The sequence below is a fragment of the Dipodomys merriami genome, unplaced genomic scaffold (genome assembly GCF_024711535.1).
Source record: "Dipodomys merriami isolate MVZ:Mamm:240054 unplaced genomic scaffold, mDipMer1.0.p SCAF_35, whole genome shotgun sequence".
Taxonomy (NCBI): domain Eukaryota; kingdom Metazoa; phylum Chordata; class Mammalia; order Rodentia; family Heteromyidae; genus Dipodomys; species Dipodomys merriami.
Genome location: NW_027205048.1, coordinates 5,083,284 through 5,099,478, shown reverse-complemented (window position 1 = coordinate 5,099,478; position 16,195 = coordinate 5,083,284). Strand labels below are relative to the sequence as shown.

The 16,195-nt window shown below is 41.9% G+C and overlaps 1 protein-coding gene across 1 annotated transcript in view; it reads left to right on the top strand.

Moving 5' to 3' along the window:
• LOC138803852 (guanylate cyclase 2G-like) overlaps window positions 1-16,195 on the top strand; it is a 39,703-nt gene that overhangs the window by 12,564 nt on the left and 10,944 nt on the right. Inside the window, exons 9-14 of the mRNA XM_069987922.1 lie at window positions 1,665-1,799; window positions 4,165-4,248; window positions 4,899-5,003; window positions 5,527-5,598; window positions 10,924-11,092; window positions 11,310-11,465. Coding sequence (XP_069844023.1) covers window positions 1,665-1,799; window positions 4,165-4,248; window positions 4,899-5,003; window positions 5,527-5,598; window positions 10,924-11,092; window positions 11,310-11,465 — 721 coding nt within the window. The remainder of the gene's footprint in view (window positions 1-1,664; window positions 1,800-4,164; window positions 4,249-4,898; window positions 5,004-5,526; window positions 5,599-10,923; window positions 11,093-11,309; window positions 11,466-16,195) is intronic.

Sequence of the window (16,195 nt, the reverse complement as noted above, 5' to 3'; positions counted from 1 at the left end):
ATTAGAGCTGACTGACCGAGCAAGGGAGCACTTAGTGAAGGAGCACAAGACCTGCGTTCTGGTTCTTTGCCTTCCATTTCCTGGCTGAATATCTCTGAAAATAACACTTTGCCTTCCCAGACTCATTTTCAATTTAAAAATGATTAGTAGTCTCTGAGTCCTTAAACTCTATTGCTCATGAGTAGAAGCACCATACGACCTATTCAAATATTAAAGTCATTCATGGGGAATATTTAGTTCTTTTCAAAACCACATTCAGGAAGTGGTGGTGCATTGCTGTATTCTTGGTGCTCAAGAGCTTGAAACAGGAGGATAAGGGGACTTCAAAACCAGCTTGAGCTATATAGCCTGCCTAAAAACAAATAAACACATTCACTTTTTTTTGGTGCCAGTCCTGGGGTTTGAACTCAGGGCCTGGATACTGTCCCTGAGCTTTTGTGCTCAAGGCTAGTGCTGTACCACACTGAGCCACCACTAATCAGAGGTGAGAGTCTCATGGACTTTGCTGCCCAGTCTAGCTTTGTTGCGATCCTCAAAACTTAACCACCTGAGTAGCTAGGATTATAGGCAGGCAGGATCCACCAACACCTGGCTACCACATTCACTTTAAAAAAAAATAAGCAAAGTAGTTTTAATGAAAGTTTATTCAAGATTAAATACAATCTCTCTGTACATATAGTCTCAAGTGTACTCTAAGGAACACAAATACAATGGCCTTATCACAGATATCATTAATTAGTTAAAAATGATAGTGATAGAATATTAACAAAGTTTTAATGATGCCACATGCTCATTTGCTTTTGGTATCACTGGTAATTAGGTGACTTTTAGAAAATCATATACAAATATGAAAAATAGGCCATACATACATAAATTGGCTAATGCCAACCCTGAGTTTAAATTCAGTGACAGGAGCTTTATGCCACTAAGCCCTCAAATCCACATATAGTCTTAGCAGAAAAGAGCACTAGACTTGACACATTCACTTTTTGAGGGTGAGTTCCAAAAAGTCCATTTTATAACATGGAATGAGCATCTACCAAGCACAGCACAACATGTGGGAATAGCCACAAATGAGATGCCTTCTAAGGAAGGATGTGTTTTGTCTCTGGGGTAAGTTCTTTAGATAGAAAGACTAAAAAAATTGTTATCTTGAAGGCTTCAGAGAGGAGAGAAAGGGAGAAGTCACATAGCATGCTGGACCTTCGCTGGTACCAGGCTTAAGAACCTTCAGTGTACTAAGAGCAAGAGAGTTGGGTTTATTAGTAAGTCTCTCCCAAATGTCTCTGGGGATTTGAGCCTTTCTCTTCACTCCTCAAGTAAAGCAGTACTGTTCTGATTTGTCCAATAGATTCTCCTTAAGAAACAGAGCTCTTGTTCTTAGAAAGGTGTTCTCTACATGTGGGGTATTAAATATGGAGGGAACACAGATTCTCTTAGAACAGTTAGAACCCGAGTATAGGTAACCTGACCTCAAAAGCCTATACTCATAGCCTAGACCATGCATGGTGGTACAGTTACCAAGAAGGAATCATGTAGGCAAATCTTGAGTCTCCTACATGCTTAACTGTGTCAGGTTGGAATTCACCTTCATCTAAAGTTACCCAGTCCCTTTGGTACTGTACAATGCTGCTAAGAGCAACCAATTGTGTCTTGTGTTTCAGTTTTCCCAGAGAGGTACGCCTGTGATGAGAGGGGGTGTGCGCAGCACACATCCTGTGATGCTTCCTACTGACTGTAGCTCCTATAAGAGCCAGCAGGGAGAAGAACTTTTTTATGCTCCAGTAGGACTTTACCAGGTATTTCTATGCCATGTGGCTGCATGGAGGAATAAGTATATATTTCTGATTCTTCTCCCTGTGAAGTTTTGGTCAGGTAAGCTATTCTGACTAGAAAGACATTCTTGAAGTAGAAGTCATTGTGGTTTTGTGCTTCTCAAACTGCAAGACACAGAAAAAATTACACATGACTCTTGGTATAAATGCAGATAAATCTTTGTACATATTATGTGTCAACATTTTAGTGTGTAAAACAAGCCAATTCTAGATGGTAGGTCTAGCTTAGAATAGAGCCCAAAGATTATGCATTTCTAGAGATCATCTCCCAGGTAATTTCTATGCTGGCTTCTCAATTAGACTCAGCTCAGCCCTATCAAACTTTCTATGATGATAGAAATATTCTAGCTTTGCACTAATATGAAAGCCACTAGTATCCTATGATTATTGAACATTATTGGGACTAGGACACTGAATTTTTTTTAAGTTTTCTTTCATTGTGATTCACTTACGTTTAATAGCCTCAACGGGGCTACTCCAATGGATCCTAAATCCTAGACTGGGTGATTTCATCCTGGTACTTCAATAGTGGAAACAGATGTTTCTGTAGTATAAATGATAGAAGTGGCTAAACTTTGCTCATCATTCACACGCATCCTTTGTCACTCTCTCTTCACACCCAGACCATGTAGCTGGCTATACTTAGCAAGCCTGTAGAAAGTTCCATAGGAAAAAAATTACATGAAATAAAAAGAAAAACACCCTTGCATTTATTGTTTTCATTGGAAGTCTCAGGATTTCCAGAATGAAGGCAGAAAGCACCCAACAAAAGTATTGTTTGCTCTGAGGTTAGGAGTTGCTTATGGTTAAGGTTGGGTTAAGATGGATGAAAAGATAAAGGAAGATTATTCGAGATGAAAGACAATTCAGTCCCTATTCGACTGATCTTTCCAAATGTCTTACCTACTTGAGGTCTTGAAGTATAAAAAACTTGAGATTTTACAAAATACTCTAGAGACTGTATTTCATGAAGAACTAAGTATCCCAGTCATCTAGTCATTTTGAGCAGGAAGCCACGAATCTATACCATATACTCTGCCTGATGAATCTCCATACAATATGTCTCCTTGCCCCTCTCTCAAATCTCATCATAGGATTTTACATCCCTGTTGCGTTTATGTTCATGTTCAAAGTCTCTAATAAGGAACTTTGAGTAGTTGGCTCCATTCTACTTTAAGACATTTTTGATCCAGATCCTATGTGGATATCATTGATCCTGCTGAGTTTTGACATGCTTGCTTTACCTTCTTACAATGCTATGCTCATTCTGCCTTTCTTGCCCATCTAGAACCTGCTTATTCTTCAGAGTTTAGCATAGCACCCCTCTGTGAGTGCTTTCCTTGATCCCAAAGCCATTCCTTGCTGGGTGGAAACCCCATCATAGTCTTCAGTATTCTGCACTTACTCCCATATAGAAATAGACCCGGGTTGATATTTAATTCATACAGAGGCTTGTCATCTCTCTCATCTTAGACTCCATCCCTTCTTCTAGCCAACTCTTCTTCCATGGTTTTGGTAATGATTGATTGAATGACTCCAAAAGCAGATATGCCATACACCGAAAGTCTGTGCTAGGCATTGAGTTAACAGTGGTTTTGTGTGTGTGTGTGTGTGTGTGTGTGTGTGTGTGTGTGAAATGGGAGCTTGAGAGAGAGTTGTCCCTGAGCTCTTTTTCTCAAGATTAGTGGTTTCTGCCTTTTTGTGGTTAATTGGAGATAAAAGTCTCAGAAGCTTTTCTTGCCCAAGCTAGCTTTGAACCTCAGCCTCCTGAGTAGTTAGGATTACAGGCATGAGCCACCAGTACCTGGCCAGTTAAGTTAGTATTTTAATTGACTTAATCTTGTGGTAATTCAGTGATAATGCTATTCTTGTAATCCCTATTTTGCAGGTGAAAAAATGAGTGTTTGAGGAAGCTTATTCCAGTGGCAACACTAGATTTTGATCTAGACATCTATCTAGACTTGTGATCCCAATTTACTGTGTTCCTCTGCATGATAATAGGACATTACTGCATAATATCCTAAAAGTATGGTCTTAGAGTTAAGACATTCAAGTTAGATATTAGGTGATTCCATTTCGAATGGAAAAAATCACACCTACTTGGCAGGGCAGCAGGTCAGTTCAATGAGGTCTTTCTGTGGAGCAGCTGGCTTAGTGCCTGGACATAGCACAATGCCAAGGTAGCGGGGCTAACTGGTGTGGAACTGGATGATCTCTCCCATAGGTGGCTTTCTTGTCTGTCTTCCTGCTCCCCTTTCTTACTCTTTCCAAGTGCTATTTCTACATCACTCTGCATTAAGGACATTTTGTTCTGTGTCTGTGATTTCAGGGATACTACGTAGCCATCCGCCATGTTGGGGACCATGCAGAAGCTTGCATGAGGAAACCAACTGTGCTGCAGGAAGTCCGGCTGGTGAGGCTGCTCTCTGCCCCTTCTCTGCCAGCTCTGCACCCCAACCCATGAGGGGTGGCATCCATGACAAAGAGGCATGGTGGAGGCTGATTTTTTTCACATGATCTCCCATCCCTGACCCCCAACTGCCCAGGCTTCAGATTCCAGACCCTTGGCCTAAAGCAACTATCTAAAGCCTGGATTCCTCCTACCTCTAATTTTTCTTTCATAATTTTTACTGGCCTTTACTCTGGCCTGTGTTCCTCTCTGTCTTTGTTGTCTGTTTACCTACTACCTTGAGCCTGGAATTGGGAATAGCTCCAACTTCTTGTCCTCTGCCAGTAACCTATAGTAACCTATACACTAGTATTGACTGTCCCAAGCAAGGAAGCAGGGCTGGACCTGCTTAGTGTGATCTATTTCAGATAATCCTTATGGCTGCGGTTAGATTTTGATGATTCTGGTTTATTTCCTGGAGTCAGATTCCCAGCATTTACTTCCCAGCTCTGCCATTTATGAGTTATATCATCTTCAACATTCAATTTCACATTTAGCCATTGGTTCTCTTTTTCTATAACATGCAAACAGTTCTCCTTTCCCAGGCCTCTCTCTATGAATAACTGAAGGGAATCACACTCTGAACCTGTTCTTTATCATTCTGTCACTTGCAGATATGGGGATTAAAGCACGAAAACATTGTGCCCTTCTTTGGCATTTGCACAGAAGCCCCGAATATCTGTATTGTCACCCAGTATTGCAAAAAGGGAAGTCTTAAGGTAAGCAAAATATTAAGTTTTACCTTGGGTTTGTTTAGTGATAGCTAATAAAGAAAGCTTTTCAGTGCTTTTTCCTGTTTCCCCAAGGACAGTTCCTCTTCCGTGGAATTGCAAAACCTGAATTATCTTAATGAGCTGCCTGCTGGGATTCAGATTAGCAGTGCAGCCGCCTAGTGCTTCCTTTCCTTTGTGCTGGTAGAAATGGGACCTGGGATGAACTTGGTTTCTTTTCATATGATGACATGGCTGCTTCTGACGTGGGCACCAGGGCCTATCCATTCCTTTAGTAGGGGACCATCAGCATTGTGTCAGTAACAAGGAGGAGCTTGTACAACTCAAGCCATTGTCTTTTCTCTGGAGTCTAGTTAGGGTATCTCCAGGGAAAATTTCTTTAGATTTATGTGCTCTGCCCCTCTTTGTATCCATTCTGGCTGAAGAAACCAGATCCATTAGGGACAACTCTGATCAAAGCATGCTTCAGCTTGAATCCCTGGTGACACTTTGATTGACCCTATTTTTCTAGGATATATTGAGAAACTCAGATCATGAAATGGATTGGATATTCAAACTTTCATTTGCATATGACATAGTCAATGTGAGTATAACATAAACTTATTTAAAGAAGCAATACTGTAGTAATTTGGAGTTGTCTTGGATTAGATTGAACTGTCATCTTTGTTCAAAATTCTGGCCCTCTTTTTTCTATTTTTAATATATATTTTTATTGTAAAGATACTGTACAGAGGGGTTACAGTTACATGAGCAAGGTAATGAGTACATTTCCTATCAAACATTGTTACCCCCTCCTTTGTTTTTCCCCCTACCATCCCTTCCCTCCTCACCTCCCTAACTCCTCCTTCCATGTGCCCCACCCTGAAGTTGTAAAGTTTGTTTACAACATAGTGTCTTGTACATCTCATTGTTACAATGGGTCAACCTTGTTTCAGCATTTTGTTATTTCCCTCCCCTCCCCAAATTAGAAAAATGTAAATATAAGATGCAAGGCATTGGAATCAATACAGTCAAAACAGAGGTTTTACCATGGGGGAAGAACATACAAAACAAACAAAAAAATCACATGGTACATTGTAAGTACATTAAAAACAACAGCAACAAATATAAAACCTTTTGTGTCCCTGTCTTGGGGTTCATTTTGCTTAGCATCATCTTATATGGTCATATGTACATAGCTTTTGACCTTTTCTGCTTGTCCTAGACATATACTAGTTATTGCAAATAAGGAAAACCATGGGACCTATGTTTCTTTGGGACTAGCTTACTTCACTTAATATAATTTTTTCCAAGTCTTTCCATTTCTTAACAAATGAGGTGGTGTCATTCTTTCTGATAGAGGCATAGAATTCCATTGTGTGTGTGTGTGTGTGTGTGTGTGTGTGTGTGTGTGTGTGTGTGTACCAAAATTTTTTGATCCATTAATCTATTGAGGGACATCTGGGTTGGTTCCATATCTTAGCTATGGTGAATAATGCTGTGATAAATAATGCTGTGATAGTTGTGCTGGTAGCTTTAATATGGCCTTGTTTGTGATCATTTGGGTAAATGCTCCAAAATGGGATTGCTGGGTCATAGGGTAGCTCTATGTGGAGTCTTTTGAGGAACATTCATGCTGCTTTCCAAAGTGCTTGAATAAGTTTACATTCCCACCAACAATTCAGTAGGGTTCCCTTTTGGCCACATCCCCACCAGCATTGGTTGTTATTAGATTTCTTAATTATAGCCATTCTAACTGGGGAGAGGTGGAATCTCAATGTTGTTTTGATTTGCATTCCTTTTATGGCTAGAGAGGTTGAGCATTTCTTCATGTGTCTATTGGCCATTCTTATTTCCTCTTCAGAGAAGTCTTTTTTTAAGTCTTTAGCCCACTTATTAATCAGGTGGTTGTTTCTTTGAGGATTTGTTTTTGGAGGATTTAATTTTTTGAGTTCTAAGTATATTTTAGATATGAGGCCTTTGTCCATTGAGAGGTTAGTGAAGATCCTTTCCCAATTCATGGACTTTCTATTGATCTTGCTGGCTATGTCCTTTGCCATGCGGAAGCTCTGCAGTTTCATGCAATCCCATTTGTCCAACCTTTCTTTGATTTGTTGTGTTTCTGGGTCTTTATTAAGAAAATTTCGGCCTGTAATTCTGGCCCTCTTTAAATCTTCTCTTTTTTTGGGGGAGGGTTCCGGTCATGGGGCCTGAACTCTGGGCCTGGGCGCTGTCCCTCAGCTCTTCAGCTCAAGGCTAGCGCTCTACCACTTGAGCCACAGTGCCACTTCCAGCTTTTTTCTTTTTGCTTATGTGGTGCTGAGGAATCAAACCTAGAGCCTCATGTATGAAGACAAGTGCTCTACCACTTAGCCACCTTCCCAGCCCTTTAAATCTATTTGAACAAAGTGATTCCAGCTTTAAACTTAATCAGCACTTCAATCAGATTTTCTATTATTTTTTCTCTAATTACAAGTAAATGTGGAGAGAGAAAGTATTACACAAAAGATGGAATGAATGCTAGACTTAACCAAGCAGAAATGAACAGAGTATTTACATTTTAGGGTAGATTTTTTTTTTCCTGGCCATGGGGCTTGAACTCAGTCTGGGCACTGTCTTTGAGCCTCTTTATGTTCAAAGCTAACATTCTACCAGCACCACTTCCACCTTTTTCTGAGTAGTTTATTGGAGATAAGAATCTCACAGACTTTCCTGCCTGGGCTTGTGTTGAACCATGATCTTCAGGTCTCAGCCTCTTGAGTAGCTAGGATTACAGGCATGAGTCACCAGCATCCAGCGGTAGAATTTTTTTTCTTTTTTTATCCCAAAGAGAATCTAATTATCAGATGTAAGTCAAGCTGAGCAAGAATCATAATACTCTTCCCATCCTCCCAAGTCCCTAATCTCTTCAGAAAAAGCTGCTGACCTAAGGGATGAGCTAGAGATGCAGATCTGAGAAACATATAAGCTGGCAGAATCCTTTATATGGGCACAGGGGAGGGGGAGTGATGGCTGCAAAGAAGGAGATGATAATGATCATAGCAGTAATAATACTAATTAATAATAATAATAACAACAATAATAAAATACCTAATACTATGATACCTATTTTGGGGCAGACACTTTCTAGTTATTTTTAATTTATTTAATTCTTACAAGAAAATATAAAGGAATTTTTTTTCTTTTGTCTGAGACCAGGACTCAAACTTGGGATCTATCTGATGCTTTTGTTCATTGGCTGGCATCTGCTTTCTGATTCAGACCTCCAATGCCAGAAAAATCTATCTTTACTGTCATTGTACAGTTGGGAAATGATATAGGAATGTATATAACTTTTCCCAAGTTTCATAGCTGCTAATGAGTGGAGATGTGATCGGAGCCTAAGTGTTTTCCAGGTTTACACCCTTAACAACTACACCGCTGCTCGACAGCAGAGATTGCTGTTGTAGTTTATAACAGGAAGGAGTCAATCTAACCATTAGATGCTTGCTAGGGACTGGCAGGGACAATTCAAAGAGCAGTAGAACAAGGCCCATTCCTTCTTGTTTCCATGAAGGCAGGGGCCTTGCAGAGAGGGGTATCTAGAACCAAAGCTCAGAATGACTCATTGTAGGCATGCAGTGACTGATGAGGGATGTGACGAGTAGGAACAGAGTTGAAATTGTCTATGTGATGTGCTGAGCCACAGCAATATGGACCAGTAACCTGAAGCTGCTCTCATTAGCATCCAGATTGTCTATCAAATTTTGCTCTTATCATCAGACAGAACCAAACCAAATGTTTACCATCATGAGAGATGAAGCCAGTAACCTAGGAGCAGGTTCAGGGGAGGATGCTATTCTGAGTGACTAGTGATCCACAGGCCTTAGCCTAGTTATCAGTTGACATTGAAGCCTCCAACCACCTGTCAGGATCTGGGCCTATCAACCAACAGACTCCTGTGGAGAAGATCCTGCTAGAGTCTTGTGAAGGGTACAAGGATAAAACCCATTCTTCCTTCCTGGAAGACTGACTCACTGAGGGACTTTGCCAGATCTTTTCTCCTTTCTGGACCTTCATGTAGTTCCAAAAATGAATAGGACTGGCCTGGTTAGCATCAAGGGGCTTTCCTTCCTCAGATTTTCTTGGTCTTCATTTCGTTTCTAAGGTGCTGAGTCTTGCTGGCCTGGTAAGATTTTAATTTCTTAGGTTTTAGCGGCAAGCTGGCATCTTGTTGCTAAGCAAGGTAGGCAAACAGAGACCTTCTGTGATTAGGTTTCCAAGGGCAACCATGGACCACTGTTATTATTGCATTAAGTTTAATTAGCTATGCTAAGGGTTTATTCTAACCATATCCTTTCTCAGAAAGATAAGGATATTGGTCTGTCACAGCAACCATCAAAACCAATATTCTCCTCATGTCTATATGATACCTGTTTCAGTACCTTCTTTATACCAGGTATCAGATATTCTAAGATGCTAAAGGTTCTTTCGGCTAACAAACTAGGTAATTAAATACCTAATTTGAGTTAGACTAGATTCTGGGAATGGAATGCACGGAAGAATATGGCTCATTCCTTATCTCTAAGCTCAACCCCACTGGGATAAGCTGAGAAGGGGTTTTGAAGAGTGTAATAGTCTTTTGAGTTAGAAATGAGCCTTCATTTCTACGTAAGAGAAGTCTGGATGGATTCCAAGGACAATAAATAGTTTGGTCCAGAAGTTACCTTGGGGATTGAACCCTGCTTCTGCCACATACTGATCGTACTGTCCATCATGGAGCCACGACTCACTTTCTCTGTAGATGAACTAAAGATGAGATCAGTAGCTAACTCATACCATTGTTGTGAGAGGCTCAGGGGGCATAAAACTTAACAAATTGCCTACCCACAATGGGTGTCTAACAAATGTGAATGTTAGCGCTAACTGTAGTACTAGTCTATCAAAGAGAACTCTATAACAAGTGCTATCAAGAGTAAATTCCTTTTTCATTTTTTTTCTTGAGATAGGGTCTTACTATATTTAGTCCTTGCTAACCTTGAACTCTCCATCCTCTTTTCTCAGCCCCCCAAGTACTGGAATTACATGCATGGCCCAAGTACATTTTCTTATTGTAGTCTCCCAACAATTCTATGGGCTGAGTCTACACTGTCCAAATCTGTATTCATGACTATTGAAAATGCCATTAGTGCAAATGGAACATGCTATCAGTAATAAAATTCACCTTGGATTTTGAAGACTTTTTTTCTGAAGACCAGAGAATATCTCATTAATATTTTAATGTTGATTATATGTAGAAATAATTAACAATTAGATCCATTGACTTAAATATATTATTAAAATTAGTTCCATCTACTAAGCCTTTTTTTCATGTGTGGGGAATAGCATTTTTTTAAATTATGTTTTTATTATTTTTCAGTAGTTGTCCAAAGGGGTTGCCCCTCAATAAGTCAATTTATAAGTACAATGCATCTTGATCCGTGTTACCCTTTTCATCATTCTTCCCCATTCCTCCAACCCAACCCTCCCCTCAGCGTAAGTACTGAGAAACCAACAAATATACATGCAGCTTGCATTATGTTTTATTTAGGGGCAGTAACCTAATAACAGAACTCTGAAATCAATTCATCTAAGCTCAAATATTAATAATATTAATATTGGCTCCATTTGCAATAGGGGGGAAATGAGGCTTAGCTGCGTGACCTCCCCTGCTCATCTGGCAAGAGGCAGGTTCGGATTTGCGCCAATTGGTCTCCAAAGGCTGTGGTATTCTTCTTTGTTTTGTTCCCTTCCTGTAGGCTAAGCATTCAAGTGTGCTGATGTGGAACTATGAAATAGAAGCTCTATAGGCCTTCTAGAAATTTCTAGCAGGCAAGAAATGCAGGTATGGATAGGTGGTGGAGTTGTGCCCATTGATATCTACTCTGCTTTGCGTGCTCTTCATCTATAGGGCTTGCTCTTCCTTCATCGAAGCCCCCTAGGCTCCCATGGCAACCTGAAACCTTCTAACTGCCTAGTGGATGGCCACATGCAGGTGAGGCTGTCAGGATTTGGGCTGGGAGAGCTCAAGTATGGCTGCACATGCAGAACTTTCAACGAGGAAACCATCAACTACTCAGGTAACCTCTGACATCCTGGCCTCTCTGGCTGGGGGCTGAGTGGTGAAAGGTTTCCTGCCCCTTCTTTGCTTCTGATGTTTCCTTGTGCGGGTGCCACGGGTGGGCTGTTCCCTCCAGCTGTCAATATGGGACATGGTCTTTCCGTTTTCTTGAACCTCAGCTTCCAGCTTTGCCCGGCAGCTCTAGCTCCACATGAACATGCCCTATTGTCTTTCAGAGCTCTACTGGATGGCCCCAGAGCTGTTACGACTTTCGATGGCACCCTGGTCAGGCACCCCAAAGGGAGACATCTACAGCTTCGCCGTTCTCATGAGGGACTTGATTCACCACCAGGGCTGCGGGCCCTTTGAGAATCTTGAGGAAGCACCAGATGGTAAAGATGGGAGATTCTCTGCCCTCGAGCGCTCCGTGCTGTGAACTAGCTTTGAAATGTGTGTCCTTATAGTCTTCTTCATTTATGATTTCTTTCATTCTTGTTTGTTTCATTTAAAAATTCACATTCCTCCTTAGTTTAGAAAATGAATCACATGGTGGCTGAAGCTGATTCGAGCTGCTAAAGGGAGCCTGAAGAGCTTGTTTGGAGGTTCCAGCTGGGGAGCACAGCCTTGTGTACCCTTGATGGGAGAGGGATCTTCCTCTATCAGGGGTGGTTATCCTCTTCCGCTGAGCGCTCACCTTCGGGAGGGTACGCAGGGAGGATGGGACACCTGTATAACCAGCCAGACCAGCTAGTGAGCCACACATGTTGCAGACAGTTCTAGCTGAGCTAGAGGGATGCTGTTGACATCACTTCTAAAGCTTCTCCCTGGCTTCCTATATGCTTGTTGATTCTAAGTCTTCCCCGTGAGCTACAAAGTCACCAAAGCCCTCCAAATGCTGGCCTCTATGGCCTTCAAGCATTCTCTTAGTAGAGCTGTGGTACCGATTACCATGAACTTAGAAGCATGGAACTGCAGAAATGTTTTCCTTGGTGTTCGAGGTCAGAGTTTAAAAGCAAGGTATTCGCCAGGCTCAGCTCCCTTCAGTTGCTCCAGAGAAGATTCCTTTCTCTGCCTTTTCCAGCTTCTGGTGGCTGTTCTAGTCTCTGTCTCCATCTTCACATTGCCTCCACCTCTTTAGGCTTAGCTACTGTGTTAAGGACGCATATTGTAAATCTGATGGGCCTCATGGGTGATCCAACATGACCTCTTCAATACAAGATGCTCAGCAATTAATTTTTGTGTGTGTTGGTCAGTCCTGTGGCTCAAACTCAGGGCCTGAGCACTGTCCCTGAGCTCTAGGTTAGTGCTCTATCATTTGAGCCACAGCTGCACTTCCAGCTTTTGGGGGAAGGGGTTAATTAGAGATGAATGTCTCTTGGATTTTCCTGCTCAGGCTGGCTCCGAAGCTAGGATAGCAGGCATGTACCACCCAGCCCCAACTATTATTTTTAGAAACACTGTTTTCCCAAATCAGGTATCACTGACAGGTTCTGAGAACTAGGGCATGGACATACCTATCTGGGAATCACCATTCAACCTGCCACACCTCCCTCATTCTGTCTTCAGTAGCTCACTCATTCAGTCAAACCTTCATTGCCTCCATAATAGCAGGCACATTCTCATGCCCAGACCCTTTGCACATGCTGTTCCCGTTACATGGACATCCCTCACCTCCTATTCTCCTATATTGTCTTATTCTTAAGAACTACAAACTTTTCTGTGTTAAGGCTAGGCCCTGCATTATTCATTTGATACTCATTTTGATTATGATCCTCTCTCACACATACTATTGCAAGTGGCTGCAGTGACCAGCTCGTTTTTTTTATTTGCACAGAGGCTAGATTGATAATTGGGAAATTGAAGGACTAAATATTTTGTTTGTTTAAAATGTATGATCAGTGCTGCCCAACTATCCACTTGTGAAGGATATACTCAGATTTATACTTGCTGTGTTGTCTCTTAATACTCGGATCCTCGCCACTGATTTGACATCGCTGGGCTAGGGAGTTGCCTGGAGACTAGGATTTTACAAGCCTATTGTGGAGGTCTATGATGGTGTGCTCAGATAGAGAACAGGTGTCCGCATGCATGCATGCATGCACATGTGCGTGTATGTGAAGTGCACGCATGAATTGCTAAGGAAGTCCAGCCTGCCTTTCCTGATTTTTCTCTCTCATCTTTTGTGCATTGCCCATCATTTCTAGCCCATTTCTGCGGGACTCTGTCAAATTTCCCCATTAGATTGTGTAGTCCCTGACAACTGATAAAATCAGATGGATATGCGATTGCTTTTAAACCAGATTCAAGTTTCAGATTTGTGGCTAAATGAGACAGAGATAAAGCTAATCGTCAAAAAGGGAAACTTAAAATCCAGGCACATCTGAGTTTGGAACCAAGCTGATACACAGATATTCTAGAAGGATCCCTAAGCCCAACTCCCATTTGGTCTTGCCCAGTGGAGTGAGGAAAGTCATTAAAGTAAATACATTCTTCCTCATAAAGTTAGCCACCAGCAGGGTCACACGGGCCTGTGTCACTGCAGTGTCACCGTGTGTGCTTAACTTGTGGGCAAACCCAGGCTTCTACTAAGTTCTCGCATGTCTCTACAAATGAACCCCATCCTGGGAACTGAGTAAATTATTAGTCCTCTACACCTAGCAGCCCAGTGGTTCTCCAACTCTAGTCCATGTTAGAATCCCACAGAGGTTGCTAAAGGAGAATTGTCCAGTTCCCACCGAGGATTTCCACTCAGTAGCTGTGGGGACGAGGCCTGAGAATGGGCATTTCCATCAGGTTCCCAGGAGAGGCATAGTTTGAGGACTGGACTTGGTCTTTTTTGTCCTTGGACCAGCAGTGTCAGCGCTATCTGAGACTACTCCAAACCAGCTGAGCTGCAAGTGTCTGGGTGAGCCCAGACACCAGGCAAGCCTACTCCTTACTGCCAAAGAAAAGAAACAACTGCGCCAAAGTGACTAGTAGACCATTAGAGATGATGGGATGGAAATAACCTGCTACAGGTTACTCAGTACCAAGCCACGTCCACCGGAGTACAGGCCAGTGCTATCCCGGGCTGCAAAGTTCTTTATCATCTGTTGATTCTCAAAACACGTCTTGAGGCTAAATTTAAAAAAAAGCATCTGTTTGAGTTGTTGTACAGTTTACTTGGAGTCCTGCTCTATTTATGTACATTCTTTCAGAATATTTAAGCAGTAAAATGTAGGTTTAAGCTGTATTTTTTTCTCTTAATAACAAAACTGTAGGCTATAATTTATTCCGATTTCCTTGGATTTTCCTAAGATCCTCTTTCTATCTCAACATTGCATCCAAGCTCACATTAGTCATCGTGTCTGTTAGGTTTTCCTGGAAGAATTTCTTAGACTTCCAAGACCTTGATGCTTTTGACATGTATCCGCAGGTATTTTATAGAACGTCTTCCATCTGGAATCTATCTGATGATGTCACTCAGATAGTCACTTCTGATTAGACTGCCATTAAGATCATGTGGGTTTAGAAGGAAGACTACTGACTTAAACCACAACTTCCATCAAATCCTATCCAGTCCTGGCTGGTGTTGACCTTGATCACATGGCTGAGGGGTGCTTGTTGGTTTTTCTCCTGGGAAGCTGCTCCTGATCTCCCCCTTGCATCCGCCTTCCTTGGAAGGAAACCACTATGGGACGCCATGTTTACAAGAGGGGGAGAGAAGCTTTGTCTCCTTGAGGAGAGAAATGATTTGGAATTCTCTGTGTCTCTCGGCCCTGTCTACTCCTTTGATCATTTATTGTGATTAGCGTGGACTCGCGAGCATTTGTTTCTACTTTGGGTTATAATATCGAATACTTCTTTATTTTGTTGTTCTCACTGTTCTGTCTCTGGCCCTTCAATTTCACTTGGCATCTGTGTCTTTGACACCAAACTGGTGTGTTTTTATTTTGGTTTGCTTTTGAGCACTCCCTTGCTTTCTAGCATTAATTACAAGATGCTCCTGGCTCATCTTGTTATAGCCTCTGTCCCAGTACTAGAGGCATCTTCCCCCTGCCCTCCTCTCCCCCCCAAAAAAAAGTCATGGCTTCTTTTCTGGGAGACTATTACTAGGAAATAAGACCTAGCTGGGTGCCGGTAGCTCAAGCTGGACACCGGTGGCTCACGCCTGGAATCCTAGCTACTTGGGAGGCTGAGTTCTGAGGATTGCGCTTCAAAGCCAGCCCAGGCAGGAAAGTCCGTGAGACTCTTATCTCCAATAAAAACCTCTAGAAAACAGGAAGTGGCACATTGGCTTAAAAGGTAGAGTGCTCTCCTTGAGCTGAAGAGTGCAGGGACAGCACCTAAGCCCAGAGTTCAAGCCCCATGACGACAAAAAGAAAAAAGAAAAAGAAATAAGACCTGGTGGCAGGGGTGCATACTGCGACCAGAGTCTCTTTGCTTCTAGGCTCTCAGAGGACAGAGCAAGGAAGGTTCATTTGTATCTCTGAACATACATGTACATGCATATCTGCTCTATAGTTAGATAGACAAGACTTCATGCTGACATCTCCAACTCAAGTAATCAACACTCTGCTTCATCCTAATTGTATTTGCCAACAGTAAGAACTCTAGCTCTGACCTTTTGCCATCTTTTTAGTTTGTTTAATCCTAGTGCATAGGATTTTAGGCTTGTCAACCTTTAGAATACAGTGATTATGAATATCTCCTTGGTCTTTAGGTCTGTGGTCTTACTGCAGAAATTCAGTCCGTCAGCACCTTTTCTCCTCTTCAATAAAGATATGTAATGTGTCTACATCCATTTTTCATGATCTGTATTCTATCTCCGGATTGTAGTATCTTAAAGCTGGCACTCCTTTAAGGTTGTTGTGTTGTGAAATGATTGGTGGGTTTGTGATTATAGTGTTGTACAGAGGTGCTCCCTTCCCGAAACCCTCATATTTTACCTAGTCAGCCCTCTCTCCTCGCTAGGCCTTCATCTACCTTTGATCTGTTTTCTGTCTTTTCCAGGCTGCAGACACAGAATAATACAGTGTATTATAGATTTTACAGACTACCTTTTTTTTTTCTTTTGGTCAGTCATGGGGCTTGAACTCTGGGCTTGGGAGCTGTCCCTGTGCTCTTCAGTTCAAGTGCTCTA